The sequence below is a fragment of the Equus caballus genome, chromosome 17, assembly GCF_041296265.1.
Source record: "Equus caballus isolate H_3958 breed thoroughbred chromosome 17, TB-T2T, whole genome shotgun sequence".
In the NCBI taxonomy this organism is placed as follows: domain Eukaryota; kingdom Metazoa; phylum Chordata; class Mammalia; order Perissodactyla; family Equidae; genus Equus; species Equus caballus.
In genome coordinates this window covers 70,434,485-70,453,329 of record NC_091700.1, presented here as the reverse complement: position 1 = coordinate 70,453,329, position 18,845 = coordinate 70,434,485, and the positions used below count along the sequence as shown (strand labels likewise).

The following is an 18,845-nucleotide window of genomic DNA, read 5'->3' as shown; positions in this document are numbered from 1 at the left end:
CCCACACTAAAAATATGCCACTATGTACTTGGAGGCTTTGGGAGAGAAAGGAAAAAATAAAATCTTAAAAAAAAAAAAATTGAATTCATTAGCAAAAACTTTCCCACACAAGAAAACTCCAGATCCAGATATTGTCACTGGTGAATTCTGTTAAACATATAAGAAAGAAAGAAGATCAATCTATTACAAACTCAGAAAATAAAGGAGACAACACTTCCCAACTAACTTTATCAAGGTAACCTTATCCTGATATCAAAATCTAACAAAGATTAAAAGAAAAAATTGTTACAAATATTACTCAGAAACATAGATGCAAAAGTTCTTAACAATATTATCAAATCAAATACAGCAATATAAAAAATATACCTAGTGGGGTTTATCTTAGAAATGCAAGTTTAGTTTAACATTCAAAAATCAACGTAGTTCATCATATTAGCTGAGTAAAGAGGGAAAATTGTGTGATCCTCTCAATAGAGACAGAAAAAGTATTTGACAGAATTAGCACTTAATCAGTGATGAAAACTTCTCAGCAAACGAGAATTTTTGAAGTTTGGAAGGAAGTTTTGAGGAAGAAAGGAAACTTCCTCAGTCTGGTAAAGGATATCTACAAAAAAATATACAGCTAACATCATATTTAGTTGTGAAATATTGATTACCCCCCTAAGTTCGCAAACAAGACACACAGTGTCTGTTCTCACTACTTGTATTCAACATTGTACTGGAAGTTCTAGCACCTCCTCCCCCTATAAAAAAACTCACTGTCACCACCAAGGCATCCTAGCCTAGGTGAAAGATATTCCAGAGGTCACAGCTGGGTAGGCAACTTTGTTTTTATGTTATTATTTTTAGCTATTAACATACTGAATTTATTTTTCTTGGCATTTAAAAAAAATTTATTTCATTATGGTAAGAACACTTAACATGAGATCTACCTTCTTAATGAATTTTGAGTGTGCGGTACAATACTGTTAACTACAGGTAGAGTGTTGTACAGCAGATCTCTAGCATTTATTCATCTTCCATAACTGAAACTTTAAACCCATTGAACAGCAATTCCCCATTTCCCCTCCCCTAGCGCCTAGCATCCACTGTTCTAGTCCCTGCTTCTGTGAGTTTGACTATTTGAGATACCTCATGTAGGTGAAATCATGCGGTATTTGTCTTTCTGTGACTGGCTTATTTCACATAGCATAGTGCCCTCCAGGTTCATCCATGCCATGTAGCAGGGTAGTCCATTGGGCCTCTCGATTTTCTGAGGCAAGATTATTGGTGGGACTAGTGCACAACTTAATTACTCTCTCAACTGCCAAGTCTGATGTGGTGGTTTTGTTCCTTTGCTACTGAACAGGCCAACTTCAACAAAGGTTCATTTAACGTGTAGAATGTTGCTTTACTTTTAGCCTGACTTATAACACAAATGTTTGATGAACTAAGTAATGTGTATACAATTTTTGTGAATTAGGATAGCCTATGTTAAGTTTTTAATGCTGTGTTATAGAATTTTACAAGTATGCTACTAATTTTTCTGAATAAACTGTACAGTGTGATGACATAAATTTTGTGACCCTAGTGAAATGTTATTAAAGTAGCATAATAACATTATGCTACATTAACATTAGTGAAACGTTATAGTAGCACAGAATTAGAATGTAAATCATTTATTTGTGGGAAATAGTTTCAGTGCTTATTTTTTGGAAGTGCCTTAGATGTGTACTAATTGGGAACTTTTTGATATCTTTCTTTAAGAGTAGAGCTGGAGAGCCCTGTGATTCTGAGGATATATAGATGTATAAATTCATTTGCTAAAGGACAGGAGGCTGATTTTTCATGACCATATTTCATAATTCTTCATCTTCATTGGGTAGTAAATTAAACAACCGCGTTTAAAGTATCGCTATCCTATAATAAGACAATTAAAATGACTGAATGCTAGAAAATTTTGGTATGATTTAAAAGGTTGTTTAACTCTTATATATCCATAAACTTGGATTATGTTGCTGCAGTATTTCTTTGACGAGGTGCGTATTTTTGTTTTTAAAAGGATATCCAAGAAGCAAACTTCAAGACGTCAAGTAGCCGACTCCTTGCAGCTGTCATGTCTGCTCTATGTCACACTTCTGTTAAGCTGACCTCTATCTTCCCTATTGCATATGACGGAGAAGTGCTACTACGATCAATTGTTAAGCAAGTTAGCACAGAGAATGACTCAACACTAGTTCACCGTTTTCCCCTTTTGGTAGCACATATGGAAAAACTCAGCCAGGTAGGTCTTTCTCTGAAATGTATTTTGTATTGAAGCACTAAAACTGTAACTGGAGGTGTCTTTAGCTTGATGCTTATTCTTCTAGATAGGTAAATATATTTACCAAATAATTATGTGTTTCACACAAAAAGCTGAAATTAAGAACAAAAACTTTGTCATGTTTACCTATAAATGAGCAATCTTTTTTCTCTAATTTTTTATTTTGAATGATCAATCCCTAACCTATAAAAAATTTGAGTGCACTACGCAATGAATTCCTATATATTTGTTTTATGCTGAACCATTTAAAGTTACAGATGCTATAAGCAAACTTTTATATTCTGAATATAATATTTTAGATTGCCAAGATAGAATTCTAGGGAAATAAATAATGTTTAAAACATTTTTTTTGTAACATTTTGGTAAGTTAAAATAAGCAGTGTAAAACAATAGTCATGGGAAACATTCTTCAGGAACTGTTTGTAGTTTGTTAGAAAGCACTGTGGAGGAAAATTAACTTAAAGACCCATGAAAACTGTACATAATTACTACCAAGTTGATGAGAAGTAATCTTTAGAATAAAGCAAAAAAAAAAGAGTAGAAAATAGAATAGTTATCTTATTACTATACAGCAGCAGTCTTCTGTTGACTGAAACAACAAAATTTATGAGGAAAATTTCATATAGACATATAGAAACAAAAAAGGACAATGGCAGAATGAGAAGAAAATTTGTAGTTAGAATAATACCTTTGTGGGGTTACGGTAGAAATAATAAAAGTAAATGTAAGTGAGACTTTAGACAGTAAGCCAGAATGGGAAAAATTTTCATCCTTACTAGTAATTAAATGTGAGTAAAAGTTCTATTGAGGTATCAAGTTATTTGTAAAAAGATCAGGAAAAATAAATTTTTTCCTCTTATAAAGTCCTATGCTGATGAGGCTATGAGGAAACCTACTAAACTTATAGATGATTTATGGTATTATGTGATTTACCTAAATAATACTTTTCTTTCAGTCTTTCAGTGGGTATTTAGTGTGTGCTTGCTATTTACTGAGATTTTAATTAGGTACTAGTTGAGACAGGAATGAAAAAATAAATACAGCTCTTGAATTGGGGTTCTATAAATTGGAAGATGTTTTTACAAGATAAATTGTCAATTCGGTTTTGTGTGTGATAAGAATTTGCAAAGGAAATTATCCAAGGGATAATTGGAAGACTAAAGCTATATGTGTGTATTTTATTAAAAGGAAAAATGAAAAACCTTAATTAGAACCTTAAGTATTCATCATTAAGTGAAATAATTGAATTTGGATATGTCAACGTGATAGAATATGGTTCAGCCATTAAAAATAACTATATTTACGGGGCTGGCCCCGTGGCCGAGTGGTTAAGTTCGCGCGCTCCGCTGCAGGCGGCCCAATGTTTCGTTGGTTCGAATCCTGGGCGCGGACATGGCACTGCTCATTAAACCACGCTGAGGCAGCGTCCCACATGCCACAACTAGAAGGACACACAACAAAGAATATACAACTATGTACTGGGGGGCTTTGGGGAGAAAAAGGAAAAAAATAAAATCTTTAAAAAAAAAAACAAAACTATATTTACTTTTAATATCAAGGCAGATGTTTTTAAATTTTTAAATTAAATCAGTAACCAAAAGTATATGACTATGTGAAATATGTAAGCAAAAGACATACATATGTTATAATATGTATATAATACATATTTTGGAAGAGAATACTGAGAAATGAAAATAATGCTTAGGTGATAAAGTTGGGGTAATCTATGTTTTTCTTTTGGAATTCCCTATAGTGTTGCAGTGTTTTCCTTAAAAATATAGTAAAATTTTAAAATATGTAAAAAACATTTTTGAGAAGTTCTAACATTTGGTAATTATTAACAATTGTATATTTGTATGTCTGTCTTAATGTTCTTTGAAGATATATCCTGGTTATTATATATTCTTCTACCTTCTTTTCAATATGTTATAAAATTCTACCATTTGAGTATAGCATAATATAGTTAATCCTTTATATACATATAATTATATATGTATGTATATTTAGATTATTCCCAATATGTCAGTATTTTAAGCAATGCTGCTGAAAATATCATTGAACAAATTTTTATGCATATTTATGGTGACTTTCCTAGAATAAATCTTCAGGAGTGGAAAAATTCTTAAGTCAAAAGAAAACATGTTAAGACTGCTACAAGTTGCCAAAATGCCATCCAGGAAGCTTGTGTCTGTCAGCTTGCTTAAGTGGGTGCCCCACCACTGGGGAATGAGAGTTCCTTTTTCTAAAATTTTAGTGGACAATGATGTGCTAATTTTTTTTTTTTTTTAGTCCTTCAACTAAAACATATTGACCCTATTAACTTTGTTTTCAGAGTATATGGAAAGCTTCTTGTATTAATCTTGTCAATTACTAATTAGAAACTAAATGGACATAACTAAATAAATACACTCCACTCATCCTCGTGCCCCACCCCCCAAATAAAGCCCTTCCAGATTATTGATTATGGAGTACAATTGGGGATTGAGTTTCGTCGAAAGCTAATTTTCTGAGATGTTCCAAAAAGTAAAGTTTTTGGAGAATGAAAATGATGTAAGGGATAAAAGAATTATAATTTTAACAAAATCAAGAGTTGATTATTTTAAAGCCAGGAAAACTAATTACGTAAGAAATCAACCTAAATGTTATGGTAATCTTATCTCCAAATGACTTTTTCTGGTCTAAGATTATACATTAAAAATATGTTGAGAGTGATTTATAATAACACTCATGATGATTTTAACTGAAGTTACTTTATTTCCTCTAATGGATTAAAAGTGCACTTAAGTACATATTTGATTTGTCTTGGGAAGAGAGATTTAACTCGAAGACCTTTTTCTACTCTAAGACTTTATCACTTTATGAAATCTGTTGAATCTGTTTTATATACTGTATCTTGTAAAAGCAGTGTGAAATGTAAGTATTGTGAAAAAAACTTGCTTGCTCAGGGGGCAACAAGGTGATTTTGATAACTGAATCATGGCAAATAGTTCCCCTGATTTTACAGATGAAGTTGAGGCACTATGAAAAAACTGGAACTGAGTCCCAAATTGTTTGATTCCCTACTCCACAGTAAAACTGAAACGGTCATTGGTCATGATTGGCTCCCTGATGAAATTGAATGCATTTTGCTTTCTGTTCACATAGGCTAAAAGATATTGAAGATGGTAAAAGAGATAAATAATGCTCATGTTGGATATCAGTTTTAAATAAATCATCTTTCCCTTTTTTTCTGAAAAAAAAATTTTCCCATGGGTTTTTAATAAGACTGTGTAATTTCTATCTTGAAATTTTTCCATTGGTAGAGGTTGGGATTTCTTATCTTCACTTATGAAATCTGGTACAGTAGAAATTGTAAAACTGCATAGGAATATTTGTAGTAGAATTCCATATTTTTATTACATTCATGTACAGAAAGAATTTTATTAGAAAATAGATTTGTACAGACTATTTCTCAGTTGCTTTACCTCTATATATACCAGAAATAATCATCTCAGATTAGGATCTTGTCCTATAGAAAAAGCTTAAATAGGAAGAGTTTTTTTCTGTCGTATACAATCATTATTGAAGAGTTGAATAAGTGAAAAAGACTCAAAGGTAATAAAAACACAAACTCCTTGTAAATGTGTGCTGTTTCTATAATATACAGAGACTAGTCATTCAAAAGACTTCCAAGTGAAAAGCAGATCTAGTGACACTCCGTGTACAACTGGGTAGGTTTCTAGTCATAAACTCAAGTCTGAATTTTAAAGGTATCGTCTAGAAAGACAAGATTTTGCAATTGAGTACTCATGTGATGGAAAATAAAGCAGTATCTTGGAAATGTTTTTTTTTTTTTTCACGTGTCATAGAATGAAGAGAATATCTCAGGGATGACAAGCTTCCGTGAAGTTCTGGAGAAAATGCTGGTTATTGTTGTGCTCCCAGTCAGGAACAGCCTGAGGAGAGAAAATGAGCTGTTCTCCTCCCACCTGGTCTCCAACACCTGTGGACTACTGGCCAGTATTGTCAGTGAACTGACAGCATCAGCCCTGGGATCTGAGGTGATGTTATATTTTGAGTTTGGATAATAAGTACGTGTTCAAACTTTCCTCATAGTTTCTTTTTTCATATACTTTGGCTTTGTAGAAACTCATTTTAACCCCATTGTATTTTTTTTCCCTTAAGAAAAGAAATACCTTCAAGCTAGGCTGTTTGTTTTACCCTTTCTTATACCCCTTCTCTACTCTTACGTGCTTCCTCTCTCTCGTCAGTTTACCCAGGATGTCACAGTAATACAAAGTGTATGTTTTCCCCTTACCTGCTCCATTGCACAGCCTCACTGCCATGTCCCAATAAAAGCAAAAGCAGTTCACATCGCTGGGTGATGAGTAATAGAAGTAGGACTAATAATAACATACAGTGGGGAAAAGGTAAAGAGGTTCAAACCTTAGCTCTGCCCACTTGATTGACCCTGGACAAATATGTATGTAAAATAGGAATAATAATTTTTAATTTCACTTATATCACAGGTTTTTTAAATTGTAGTAAATATAGATAACAAAATTTACTATTCTAACCATTTTTGTGTGTACAGTTGAGTGGCATTAAGTACATTTACGTTGTTCTACAGCCATTATCACAAAGTTTTAAAAAGATCAAATATAATGTTTGAGAAAACGACTTTGAAACATTTTAAAGTGCCTTTACATTTTGTAAAGTAACGTTATTTTTCACTATTTCCGTGCCCTGCTCACTCTGTTTTATAATTTATCTAAATATTTTGACTGAATGTGGAGAATGTTTTTTCCCAAAAAAGCAGACAGTAGATTGGTTTTGAAAATCATGTCATAATGTGAAATATCTCATATCATTGAAATGAATGTTTAATAACCAGCATGTACTCAATGCTCCCAGGCCTTAAGTTTTTCACTAAGGAACATCTTTCCTGTATTTTACTGTTATAATTACTAGTTTCGCTTTTTCTTACTTATAGATTTACTTTAGAATCTATTCTGAATGAATGCATCTGGTGTCATTTATTACTGATTCATAGTGACAGTTTAGCCTTTAGGATTTCTAAATGATTTCATGCACCTGAGCAGATTTTAGTGTCTCACCCTGGGAAGCACTTCCTCTATTTTTTTATCAGCTTTGACTTTGGCCTAGGAGGCCATTGAAGCCTTTGTCAGAAAATTTAAATTTTTTTTCGCTTATTCATTCAGCCTATGATATGCTTGCCTTCTGTCCTAGGTCCTGGAGGAAAAAGTCTATAATGCGTACTTCTCCCTCAGAAGGTTACTATCTAGTTATCCTCTGTGAACTTCCCTTTCTAATGAAAAAGAATGTCCAGAATTGCAGGTGCCTAAAATACAACCTTGGGAGTTCCCAAAAGTCCTGGCTTAGATATCCATATTTCTTTCTTTCCCAGAGCAGTATGTAATTCTTGCTAGAGTCATAAACTTCAATTGTTTTCCTTTTGTAGGTCTTCCAAATTTGTGCAGCCAGTTAGATCAGAAGCAGGCTCTATAATTAAAAAGTGGTTTCAAACCAAAATAAGTTCTCTGATCCTCTCTAATGAAAGTCTGTAATTAGTGAGGTTGTACTGGTATATATATGTTCAAATATTGAACGCAGAGTTATCATAATGTACATTAGTGATATTCAAACTTAAGACACAGAACATTTTCTGCAAGTGAAGTCTTACTTGAAAAGTATACAGAGAAGAGGAGGGACAGTCTGACTGAAGAGGCAAACCTTGAGTCCACTTCTTACTTGAATACCTATCTCTGCAGAATTCCTAGAGCTTTGTGTGGCGTAGTTTGAAAACTATTGTTCTATAAAATGTTGTTGGAACTTTTGGTATCTCTTTTCAAAGTGGATGATGATTCATTCATACATTACTATGTTCATATGATAACTTACAAATCACAGTTCTGATATTATAAATTAAGTAAAATGTGTGGTTTAATATGACTGAAAGAAGAAAATATGTCAAGTGATATTGATTTGTGAATTTGAAGGATAAAATCTGGTTTTATTGCTAATTAATCTCAGTAGAATGTACCTTTAGGAAGATTTAACCCCACTTATTAAATGCAGATTATTTTATGGAACTTCTTAAAAACCTTTGTGTAGTTTTGTTAAAGGTATATCATTAACGCTCAGGTACAGACTGCTGATGTAATTGCTTTTGTTGTTCACAGGTTGATGGACTTAATTCTCTTCACTCTGTTAAAGCCAGTGCTAACCGGTTCACAAAAACAAGTCAGGGAAGAAGTTGGAACACTGGGAATGGGTCCCCAGATGCAATTTGTTTTTCAGTAGACAAACCTGGAATAGTTGTGGTTGGTTTTTCTGTCTATGGTGGAGGTGGAATTCATGAATATGAATTAGAGGTGTTGGTTGATGATGTAAGTGCCCTCTTACAGTGTTCATCTTGCTGTGTGGGTTTGTGTCAGAGCTTAGCATCATTATAGGGTGATGGTCCAAATCTTTGAGGGTTTAGCAGATGAGTCATAGAGGGATGACATTAAAGAAATTGTAAGAGTGATTTTACATGATTGCTTGTGTGCCATTTTGGATCGCTCCTGCCTCATAGTTTTTACACTTCAAGGGAAGATTTTAAATGAAAAGACTAGAAATTGTATAGCTAAGCCTCTGATCACAAGTCTTGAGTATTTTTTTTTACTGTTGTAATTTTTCAAGAAACAAAAGCAATATTCAGACTGATATTACCTGTATCAATGATTAAGCAATTTTGTCATAGAGTGCTAATAGGTGATTCTTAGTAAAGATAGTATTTATTGACTGATTTAGCTGTATATTGCTATATTCTCTAAATTATTTAAAGTACCTGAGTTTTCACAAAGTTTTATTAAAATGGGACAGAAAGATAACATGTAACTCTTTTCCTAATACATAGTAATCTATCTCTATCTTGGTTCTTTTGAGCAATTATTTTAAATTAATTATTTTCGTACTTCATTAGGCTCTGTAATTAGATATATCACTCTTTTATGAGGAAGTGAGAATCATTTTAAGACATCAGATGAGAAAAGACGATTTATGTGATTTGGGTTGTAGATTCCTCAGGAAATCAGAAAAACATGAATTAAGTACTAAAAATTATTTCTTTAGTATGTATGGGGATATGCTAATAGATAATTTTATATGCAAGGAACTAAACTGCTTAAAAGCAATAATTGATTATAAGTCAAAATTGTTCATATAATAAAATTAAGAGTATGGTGGATTTTGTTTTCTTTTGTTTTAATTAGAGTGAACATGCAGGAGATTCAACTCATTCTCACAGATGGACATCTCTAGAATTAGTCAAAGGAACGTATACAACAGATGATTCACCCAGTGATATAGCTGAAATCAGACTTGACAAAGTTGTTCCTTTAAAGGTAAATTTAATGGCATATCTCTTTTGTAAATAAGAGGTATTCTTAGGTAGTTTACTTAAAAAATAGTGAAAGGATTCCTTTATGTGATGCTTTTAATGTTTGTGGGGTATCTACTATATTCCTGATATGGTACTGTATTCTATTTTTGCAAAAGATCTCTTAAAGTCTGATACAGTTGAAACTATTGTTAGGTTTTGGAGTCACACAGACCTAGCTTCAGATATCTGGTCTTCCGCATATTAGCTGTAAGACATTGGACTCATCATCATTTAACCACTCTGAGACTTCCCTGTAGATTGGGAAGGAGAATACCTACATTGTAGTGTTGTTCAGGTTAAATTAAATAATAGAATAAAATACTTGCCTCAATGTCTAGCACAGTATAGAAACTCAATAAATATTATTTCCTCTCTTTCCTTCTCTTGTGCCAAAACTCTTAAAAAATAAGTGGTCTTATTAGATAGTATTAACTATTAAAGTTATTATTACTTTATATAATTTAATTTTCTAGTAGTAAATAACTATTTAGCAAAACAGAGGAATTGTACTTAATGGTAAAGTAATTGTCAATAGAGTAATTCTGAATTCAACTGTAATGATTTTCATTATAGGGCAGAATTTTGGATAAGGTAAGTTTATCAAAGACTTCATCAAAAAGACGTTAAATACCAAAAAACAAAAAACCTTCGTTATGAAGTTTATATCATGGATCATAAGGCACGAGTATCCATATCTCACATTTTCTATGTATAGTGCATCTTATTATGGACAACTTTTTCTTGTGGATATTTTTTCCCATGTCTGTCTGCCTATCTATTTCTGTCTCTGAGTGTCTCTTAAAATAAAAATATAATAGACTCACCATTATTTTTTCCCATATTTAAAATTACTTCAAAAATTAAACTTGTCAAAGAAAAATATTAACTTATGTCTTTAACATCTTTTATTATGGTTAATACTTTTTACAGTATGATTAAGAGCAGGAACTAGAGTTACACTGCCCATATTCCCAAATTCTAGTTCCATCACTTATTAGCTGTGTGACTTTGGGCAAGTTACTTAACTTATCTGTGCCTCAGATTCCTCAGCTGTAAAATAAGGATAATAATGGTACTTACCTTATGAGATCGTTTTAACAATTAATTTGATTAAATTACATAAAGTACTTAGGATAGTTTCTGTTAAACATAATAAACATCAGTAAGTGTTTAATAAACATCATCTTGTTTGATTCATTAAAAACTCATTTAACCAAATTGTCTATAAATATGAGAAAGAAATTCAGTATATTTGCCCAGTTTACTGCTAGAGTTCTTTTTTATACCCTGTGTACATTATGAATAAATATAAACATGTCTTACATCTTTGTCGTGAAGGAGAATGTTAAATATGCTGTACGCTTGAGGAACTATGGGAGCCGCACAGCCAATGGAGATGGAGGAATGACCACGGTTCAGTGCCCTGATGGTGTGACGTTTACGTTCAGCACCTGCAGCTTGAGTAGTAACGGCACGAACCAAACCAGAGGACAGATTCCACAGATACTCTACTATCGGTAGGTGTGTGTGTAGAGGTAAGGGGACTGTTTTAAAGTGGTAGAACATACGCAATTTACTACCAAAGGAAAAATGCTAAGTGGGTGGTTATAGTTAAATTATACATTGTATCTTCCTTACACATACTTGTGCTCATTCATATAAAAAGGTCTCATTTTAATATATAAATTCACTGTTAACTCTAAAGGTGAATTCTTTAACATGTTTTTTATCATTATTTCTTTAATATCTTTGAATTTTATATGTACTGAGCCTGTGTGCCATTGTCACTTTTATAGGTTGTGGTCTACAGTTTCAAATTTAAATGGAATTTTTTCATTTCTTTTTTAAAAATACCAAACATTATTGATCAACTCTACCCAAGTATTAGAGTTGCCTTGATCTTATTATCCAGTCCGCAGAATATTGATGTCTGTGAATCTAGTCCTTGGGGCCCTAGAATATAATAGTGATGTATTTCTTATAGTATCTTTAACAAAAATCATTGCTTATGCAAACACTGGAAAACAAAGAATGATAATTTAGGGTTTAAAAAAAACTTTAAATATACATTTCTCACTAAGTGTGAATTTTTTCTAGAAACTTAGCTGGAATCGTAGGTGGTAGGCAGTACCATTCACTGCATTTGTTCTCAGCCTGACAGCATCAAATCACTGAAGTTGCATATCATTTTCAGAGGCTTGCTGCTTCCTCTGTTTCCTTCATAAATGATCTAGAGACACAGGTAGTACAAAACAGTTTCCCTAGATGTCAATTTTGTACTTTTTCTGTGTACAGTAGAATAGAAATAGTAGGTGTTAAATAGCTACATAGTGGCATGTTGCTGCTGAGATACAAAAACTTTCTAGTTCTTTTACCCTAATCATGAAAAACATTTTTTGTTACATAGCACTATGATAAACAGTACGTTATTCTCTAACCGTAGAATAAAAACCATATTATGCACAAAAGAAGAGTTAGATATTTCAAAAAGCTGGAGAGCCCCTTAGAAGCATCTGCTGTCCAGACTTTATATCTTATACAAAATACAATGTTTTAGATATTTTGATGTTTTCCACCAAGTTTCACATACCCTTGGCTTTAAATTTAAAATTAACTAAATTTAAAAAAATTAAAATCGCTTAATGTTAAATGCCATCCTACTCTGATGGCTTCCAAGTGTCTATCTCTAGCTTTAGTCTCCTCTCAGCCCTGGACTGAATATCCAGGTCCCTCCTTGATGTCTTCATTTGAGTGACAACAGTGGTGATGATGATGGCACTTAATGTGTGCTGAGCACTTTAGGCCACACAGTGCTCTCGGTGCTCTTCCTGTTATCTCAGCTAGTCTCACGGTAACTCCATGAGGTGGGCGCTTTCCTGTCCCTGCTTTATAGAGGAGGGAACTGAGACTCTGAGTGGTTAAACAACTTGCCTAAAGTCACACTTCTAGTAAATTATGGTCCAGGGACTTGTAGGCAGGAAATTGGGCTTCAGATGACCTACCCTTAACCACTATGCCACACACGTCCTCTGTAATGCTCTAGGGAGTTGGCTCATAGACATCTTAGACTAATGTGTCCCAAGTACTCCTCCCCATACACAGTTACAGCCAAACACCTTGGAGTCATTCTTGACTTCCCTCTTTCCCTCACACTTTACATCAGCAAGACCTGGTGGCTGTACTTTTAAAATGTCCTAAATCTGACCTTTTCTACCACTCCCATAAGTAACGGTCTATAGTCCAACCATCACTACCCCTACCTGGGTCCCTGTAATAGCCTCTAAACCACTCTCTCCCTCCTTTCACTGTTGCCCCTCTACAGTCAGTTCTCCTCAGGGCAGCCAGCAGCCAGAGTGATCTTACAGAAATGTAAATCCTATCAAGTTATGCTCTTGCTCAAAATCTCCTCCCAGCTTCCCATTCCCAGTGCAGTGTAAGATGGAACGTTGTTACTGTGGCATCCAGACGTCACATCACGTGACTCCTGGTTACCGTGCCCACTCTGTCACCCTTCACTGTTCTCTTTTCATTCCAGTCACACTTGCCTTCATCTTATTCCTTGAGCTCACCAATCTAGTTCCTGTCTGAACCTTTATCTTCTTGTTCCTTTTGCCTGAATACTTTTCCCTCAGATCCTTTTGTTTTTTTTAAGATAATTCAGGCCTTTGTTTAAATATGGTTTCCTAAGATAGGCTGTCCTTGATCTTATTAAAATAACTTTATGCTGTTATCCTGCTTTATTTTTCTTCAAAGCCCTACCACTTTTTGAAATTATATGATTACATACTTACTTTTTTTAACTTTTAACTTTTTAAACTTTAAATGAGGAGCTCTGATCTAGATATGATTCCTAGAGTTAGATCGTATTTTACCTACCATGTTAAATAATCTCATGTGTTTCTCATGTTACAGGAGTGAGTTTGATGGAGATTTACAGTCGCAACTTCTGAGCAAGGCCAATGAAGAAGATAAAAACTGTAGCAGAGCTCTCTCTGTGGTAAGCACTGTTGTTCGAGCTGCAAAAGACCTCTTGCACAGAGCTCTTGCTGTGGATGGTAAGACTTTTCTTTTACTTTCTTAATAGGCATATTTTAGATTCTTTGTTCCCTAATTTATGCACAGAGTTATTGAAGAGGAACCATCTTATAGAATCCAAGTGTTTTATTCATTGTAGATCTGCAAACACATGCTTTCATTTTGGGTCAGCCAAACCCTTAATACTCCAATGCAGAATTTTTTAGAATGTTCAAAAGCAATTACCCGATACTGTTATTTTCTTAGTTAACTCAGTAAGAGAACAACTCTTGATTAAACTGAATCTTTGCTTTATCCTTCATTTAGTAGTGAAAAAGCATTTTGTTTTCTCCTTTGAACCTTCTTTTCTTCCTGTATGTCCTATTTCCAGTAATGGTGTCACCATTCACCCAAAGGTGTGGATAACCCTAAACATCTCCCCAAGTTCACTTGTCTAAATTGAGTTCTATGAGTTCTTCCAGGAGAAACTCTCCAGTTTGTATTCCTCTCTCTCTTCTCCCATAGTTCAGGCTGCCGTGGTACAAGAACGTGTGCTCTTTTTCATGGATGGATAACATCCTAATAATCTCACTGCCGCTTTTCCCTCCTTCCCCATCTAGTTATCTAGTCATCCTCCACACTGGCAGCAGTGTTATACGATCATGCACCACATAATAACTTTTGGGTCGATGATGGAATGCATGCACAACAGTAATCCCATAAGATTAGTACCATACAGCCTAGGTGTGTGGTAGGCTGTCTTATCTAGGTTTGTGTAAATACACTATGATGTTTGCACAATGATGAAATTGCCTAATAATACATTTTACAAAACATATCCCCGTCATTAAGCGACATGTCACTGTATTTACAAAAACATTAATTGTTACTCACCTCTCCCTCCTTACTATATTATCTGTAACATTTGTTCTTAAGCCGAGCTGCCTGTCAGAATTATCTGGAAAGCTTGCTAAAAATAAAGAATATTTGGCCCATCCAAACCAGGGAGTTAGGCTGGGGTGAGAAACTATATTTTAAATAAGTGCCCAGCCTGTTCTGATGCAATAGCAGATCTGGAGATGAGTATTTGCGAATAATTGGCCTGTAATGTAAAAGTCTTCACAATCTAGACAGCTTATCTTCCCAGTGCCGTGTTCATAGATAAATGATTAAAATGTCCATCAGCAAAGTGTTTTCTTTAGAAAAATAGAAGGCACTATAGCTTAATAACAGCAAACATTTTTGGAGTGCTTAAAATGTTCAGGAATTGTTCTAAGCATTTTACATGTATTAACTCATTTAATCTTCACAACATCCAATGAGGGAAATACTGTTATTATCATCTTTTACAGATGAATAACCTGAGGCACACACAGATGAAGTAATTTACCTAATTCACATGTATAGCCATGTGTGACACCAAGAGTGGTGGTTTAAAATTATGGCTGTTACTCTAGGTTCTAATGCTGGCTCTATCATTTTACAGGTGTATGATTTTGGGTTTGATACTTAAACACTGTGTGCCTTGATTTCCCCTTCTAAAAAATGGGATAATAAAAGTATCTTATTGTGAGGATTAATTGAAGTAGCACATGTAAAGAAAGCCCTTAGAATAGTCCCAGCTTCCTTATAAGCGCTCAGTCAACGTCAACTATACTTTTGCTCAAGAGAAAAGAATATAGATTTAGTATAGAAAATATAAATTACAGCGAAATTGCCTTCTAACTATAGTTTTAATGCCTTTTTTAGCTGATGACATTCCAGAACTGCTTAGCTCTTCCAGTCTGTTTTCCATGCTGCTTCCCCTTATTATAGCCTACATAGGACCAGTAGCTGCTGCTATTCCCAAGGTGTGTAATTTAATTCTATAACTTTGAATCTTCTTTTAAATATAATTATTTTAGAGTTTGTATCTTTCCTTTAAAAATATTTTAATCTTTGAGGCACCTGGGTTGTAGATAATAAGCAGAGGTGGACATGTTAAATGGTAGAAGTTATTAGTTAAACCTCTCTGTTCTTAGTGTTGTTTACTGGGTTACTATGCTTACTTATTGGCTTTACATCTGAAGAATTTGGGAATGGGAAATATATTTTAGAAATATGAGATGTAAGGAAAGATTAAGTTAACTAAGATTTTTTTAATTTATGAAGTTGGTGCCTTATCCTTTTTCTGTTTTGAATAAAAATAGCAGTGTAAAAAGATAGGAGTGTTTTAAAATAGTGAAAGATTCAAGACATGGAAGAAATCATAAACTATTTATTCTTTGACGCAATTAAATATTGAATAAAACCTAGTTTACTGCAGATGACAAAAAGGCGGAAGTGTTCAAAAATATAGATTAGGTTATTTTCATATAACATCTAAGACATTTAAGATAAATCTTTTTTTTGCCCCATAGAGCAAATTTCTCTTTGAATGAAAGCTTAACTAGAAAAACCTCTAGATGGAAATTTTTACTAATAGGGTTAACCAATAATTATAGTAATTAGTAATTTTAAACAACTTTCACATTTATTATCACATTTAATCTTTTTTTTTAATATTAGGTGGCTGTAGAAGTCTTTGGCCTTGTCCAACAGCTGCTGCCCTCAGTCGCCATTTTGAATCAGAAGTATGCACCCCCTGCCTTCAATCCTAATCAGTCAACAGACAGCACCACAGGAAACCAGCCTGAACAAGGCCTCTCTGCTTGCACAACCTCTAATCACTATGCTGTCATAGAGAGTGAGCACCCCTACAAACCTGCGTGTGTGATGCATTACAAGGTGGGCACCAACTCCAGGGAGACCTGAAACTTAAAACCTGGGTTGGACGTTCTATAGCGGTATCTTAAAGGATACTTTGTTCAGAAGTATAACTTCTTTTGTAGTGTTTAAATACAGAGAATCAGTAGATGGTTAGGTACTAGCAGATATACAAGAAGGTTTAGGACATAATTTTTACAATTAAGAGTATAGTTTTGTAGGATTTATGAGAGTTGTTCTGATGACATTTTATAAGTAGAGTGCAATATATAAAGCTAATCTGCATATTATAGATTGTAATAGTGGATATAAGCATTAAAATTTAAAAATCCTATTTTTTGAACTGATATTGTGTCACAGCGTGTGCTCTGAAAATTTACACACCCAAAGTAGGATTTAAAGTACTCTATATATATAATGTAAAAAAATACATATAAAACATTTATAAATATGTTATTATAGAGTATTCAAAATCCTTATTCCTTGCTTTTTAAATTGTATCATGTAAATTGAGGAGGAGGAGGATTTGTCCACTTCATCAATTTAATTATAAGTTTTATGTGCTTGTAGAATATTCAACTTTTTATCGTAGAATGTGGTAAACATATAAAAGGACAGATTAGTACAGTCACCCCATTTATCCGTCATCCCAGATTCAACAGTTGTCAACTCTTGGTCAAGCCTGTTTCGTTTATTCCCCACCCACTCTGTCCCACTCTGTCCCTTCCTATATTATTTTAAAGCACTGTCATGGATATTTCATTATGTGTCTCTAAAATACAAGGAACTGTACAAAATAACTATATTATCACACTAAAAATACAAATAATTCCATCATGTCATCAAATATACACATTTTAAGCTGTTTGAATTAGAACCCAAATAAAATCTGTATATTGTGATTGGTTATGTATGTCTTTTAAGTCTCTTTTAATCTATAGGTCCCTCTCCATCTGTTATTTTTTGTACTTGTTAAAGACATTGGTTTCTGTGTCTTTGTCAGATAGGAGCCTCTTCAGCTTGCCTCCTGAGTCCTGTAGATGCACTTTTTGTAGTCCTGTAGCATACTTGCTCTCTGGTATCATAAGAGGTTCCAGGCCCATCTTATACCTTTCGTGCCTCAGATCTGAAACCAACCATTTTTTCAAAGTGCCCTTGTTCCTTTCAATGGTGATGGGTATTTAAAAGCCAAAATCTGGCTCTAAGGATGCTCATTTCTCCTGGCTTGGTGGTTGTTTCTAGATATTTATGTTGCACAGAACTAGTTCATACACTCACGTATAAACAGACATGTATTTATACTCACAGGCACATATTGTTTTTATATGTGTGTATATATATTTCTGTGTATGTGTGTATATATTTATGTAGAGACACATTTATGTGTATATGTATTGTTTTAAAGATAAAATACCTTATGAGTTTGTATTGATGATACTAATTCAAAATAAAGACCACAGGATGTTAGACCTGAGTCTCCTTTCTCCTACATCGTCAATTTTAGAATTAGAAAGTCACTTAATTATTCATTTCCTCTATATGTGTGTATGTTTTTGTTTGTCTTTTGGGTATATCCCAGCTAAGGTGTATGGAGAAATGACTGTGTTTTAAAGTAAATGGGAATAATCTGTCTCTGTGCGAATACCACTAACTGGGTATACATTTGGCGTCTTTTGTTTTATTTTATTCTAGATTTTTAGGACTTGCTTTTTAAATCTTGCTTTGTTTTATAATAATTTAATATTTACATAGTCCCAAGTCAAATCTATGGCAGTCTAGGCTTTTATGAAGTGTGTAAGTGTGTGTGTGTGCGCGCATTTATATTTATATATAATATACTCATAATATGTGAAGTTGTAAAGCTTTTTTGCTAATGAAAAGAAGCATTTGTAACAGATACTATGAATGGTAGATAACCTATGACTAAAACAAATAAAACAAATGATGCCAAAACCTTACATTTTAATTATTTATTCATTTTCTATTAGTATCTTTATCTTGTACTTATCAAGTTGTATTTTCACTGACCCACTTATATTCCTTAAATGCATACTGACTGAAATGAAAAATTTATTATATAAATAAACTATTCCACAAAGAAATCAGATAGCTGAATGTTTATGGAAATTAAGCAGCTTTGTAATATTTTTTCTAAAGATATCAACATGTACTTAAAACATTATTAATGTAATATTAATCAATTAGGTATAAAGCACTAGATATTGCAAGTGGGGAGTAGGGACAATTGATAATGAACATTAATTACTACCTTGATTTCTGACCATATTTAAACTACTCTATTAATTCCTTACTTAAAATTTATTTTACAGTGTATTTATATGAAAATATCATCTTTAC

General features: G+C 33.5%; 1 protein-coding gene across 30 annotated transcripts in view; it reads left to right on the top strand.

The window, feature by feature from the left end:
* MYCBP2 (MYC binding protein 2) overlaps window positions 1-18,845 on the top strand; it is a 256,284-nt gene that overhangs the window by 127,769 nt on the left and 109,670 nt on the right. For all 30 annotated transcript variants that reach the window (XM_070239261.1, XM_070239263.1, XM_070239259.1 and 27 more), the window contains 8 exon segments: window positions 2,042-2,263; window positions 6,151-6,342; window positions 8,485-8,691; window positions 9,559-9,690; window positions 11,067-11,245; window positions 13,641-13,783; window positions 15,492-15,592; window positions 16,290-16,508. In XM_070239261.1, coding sequence (XP_070095362.1) covers window positions 2,042-2,263; window positions 6,151-6,342; window positions 8,485-8,691; window positions 9,559-9,690; window positions 11,067-11,245; window positions 13,641-13,783; window positions 15,492-15,592; window positions 16,290-16,508 — 1,395 coding nt within the window.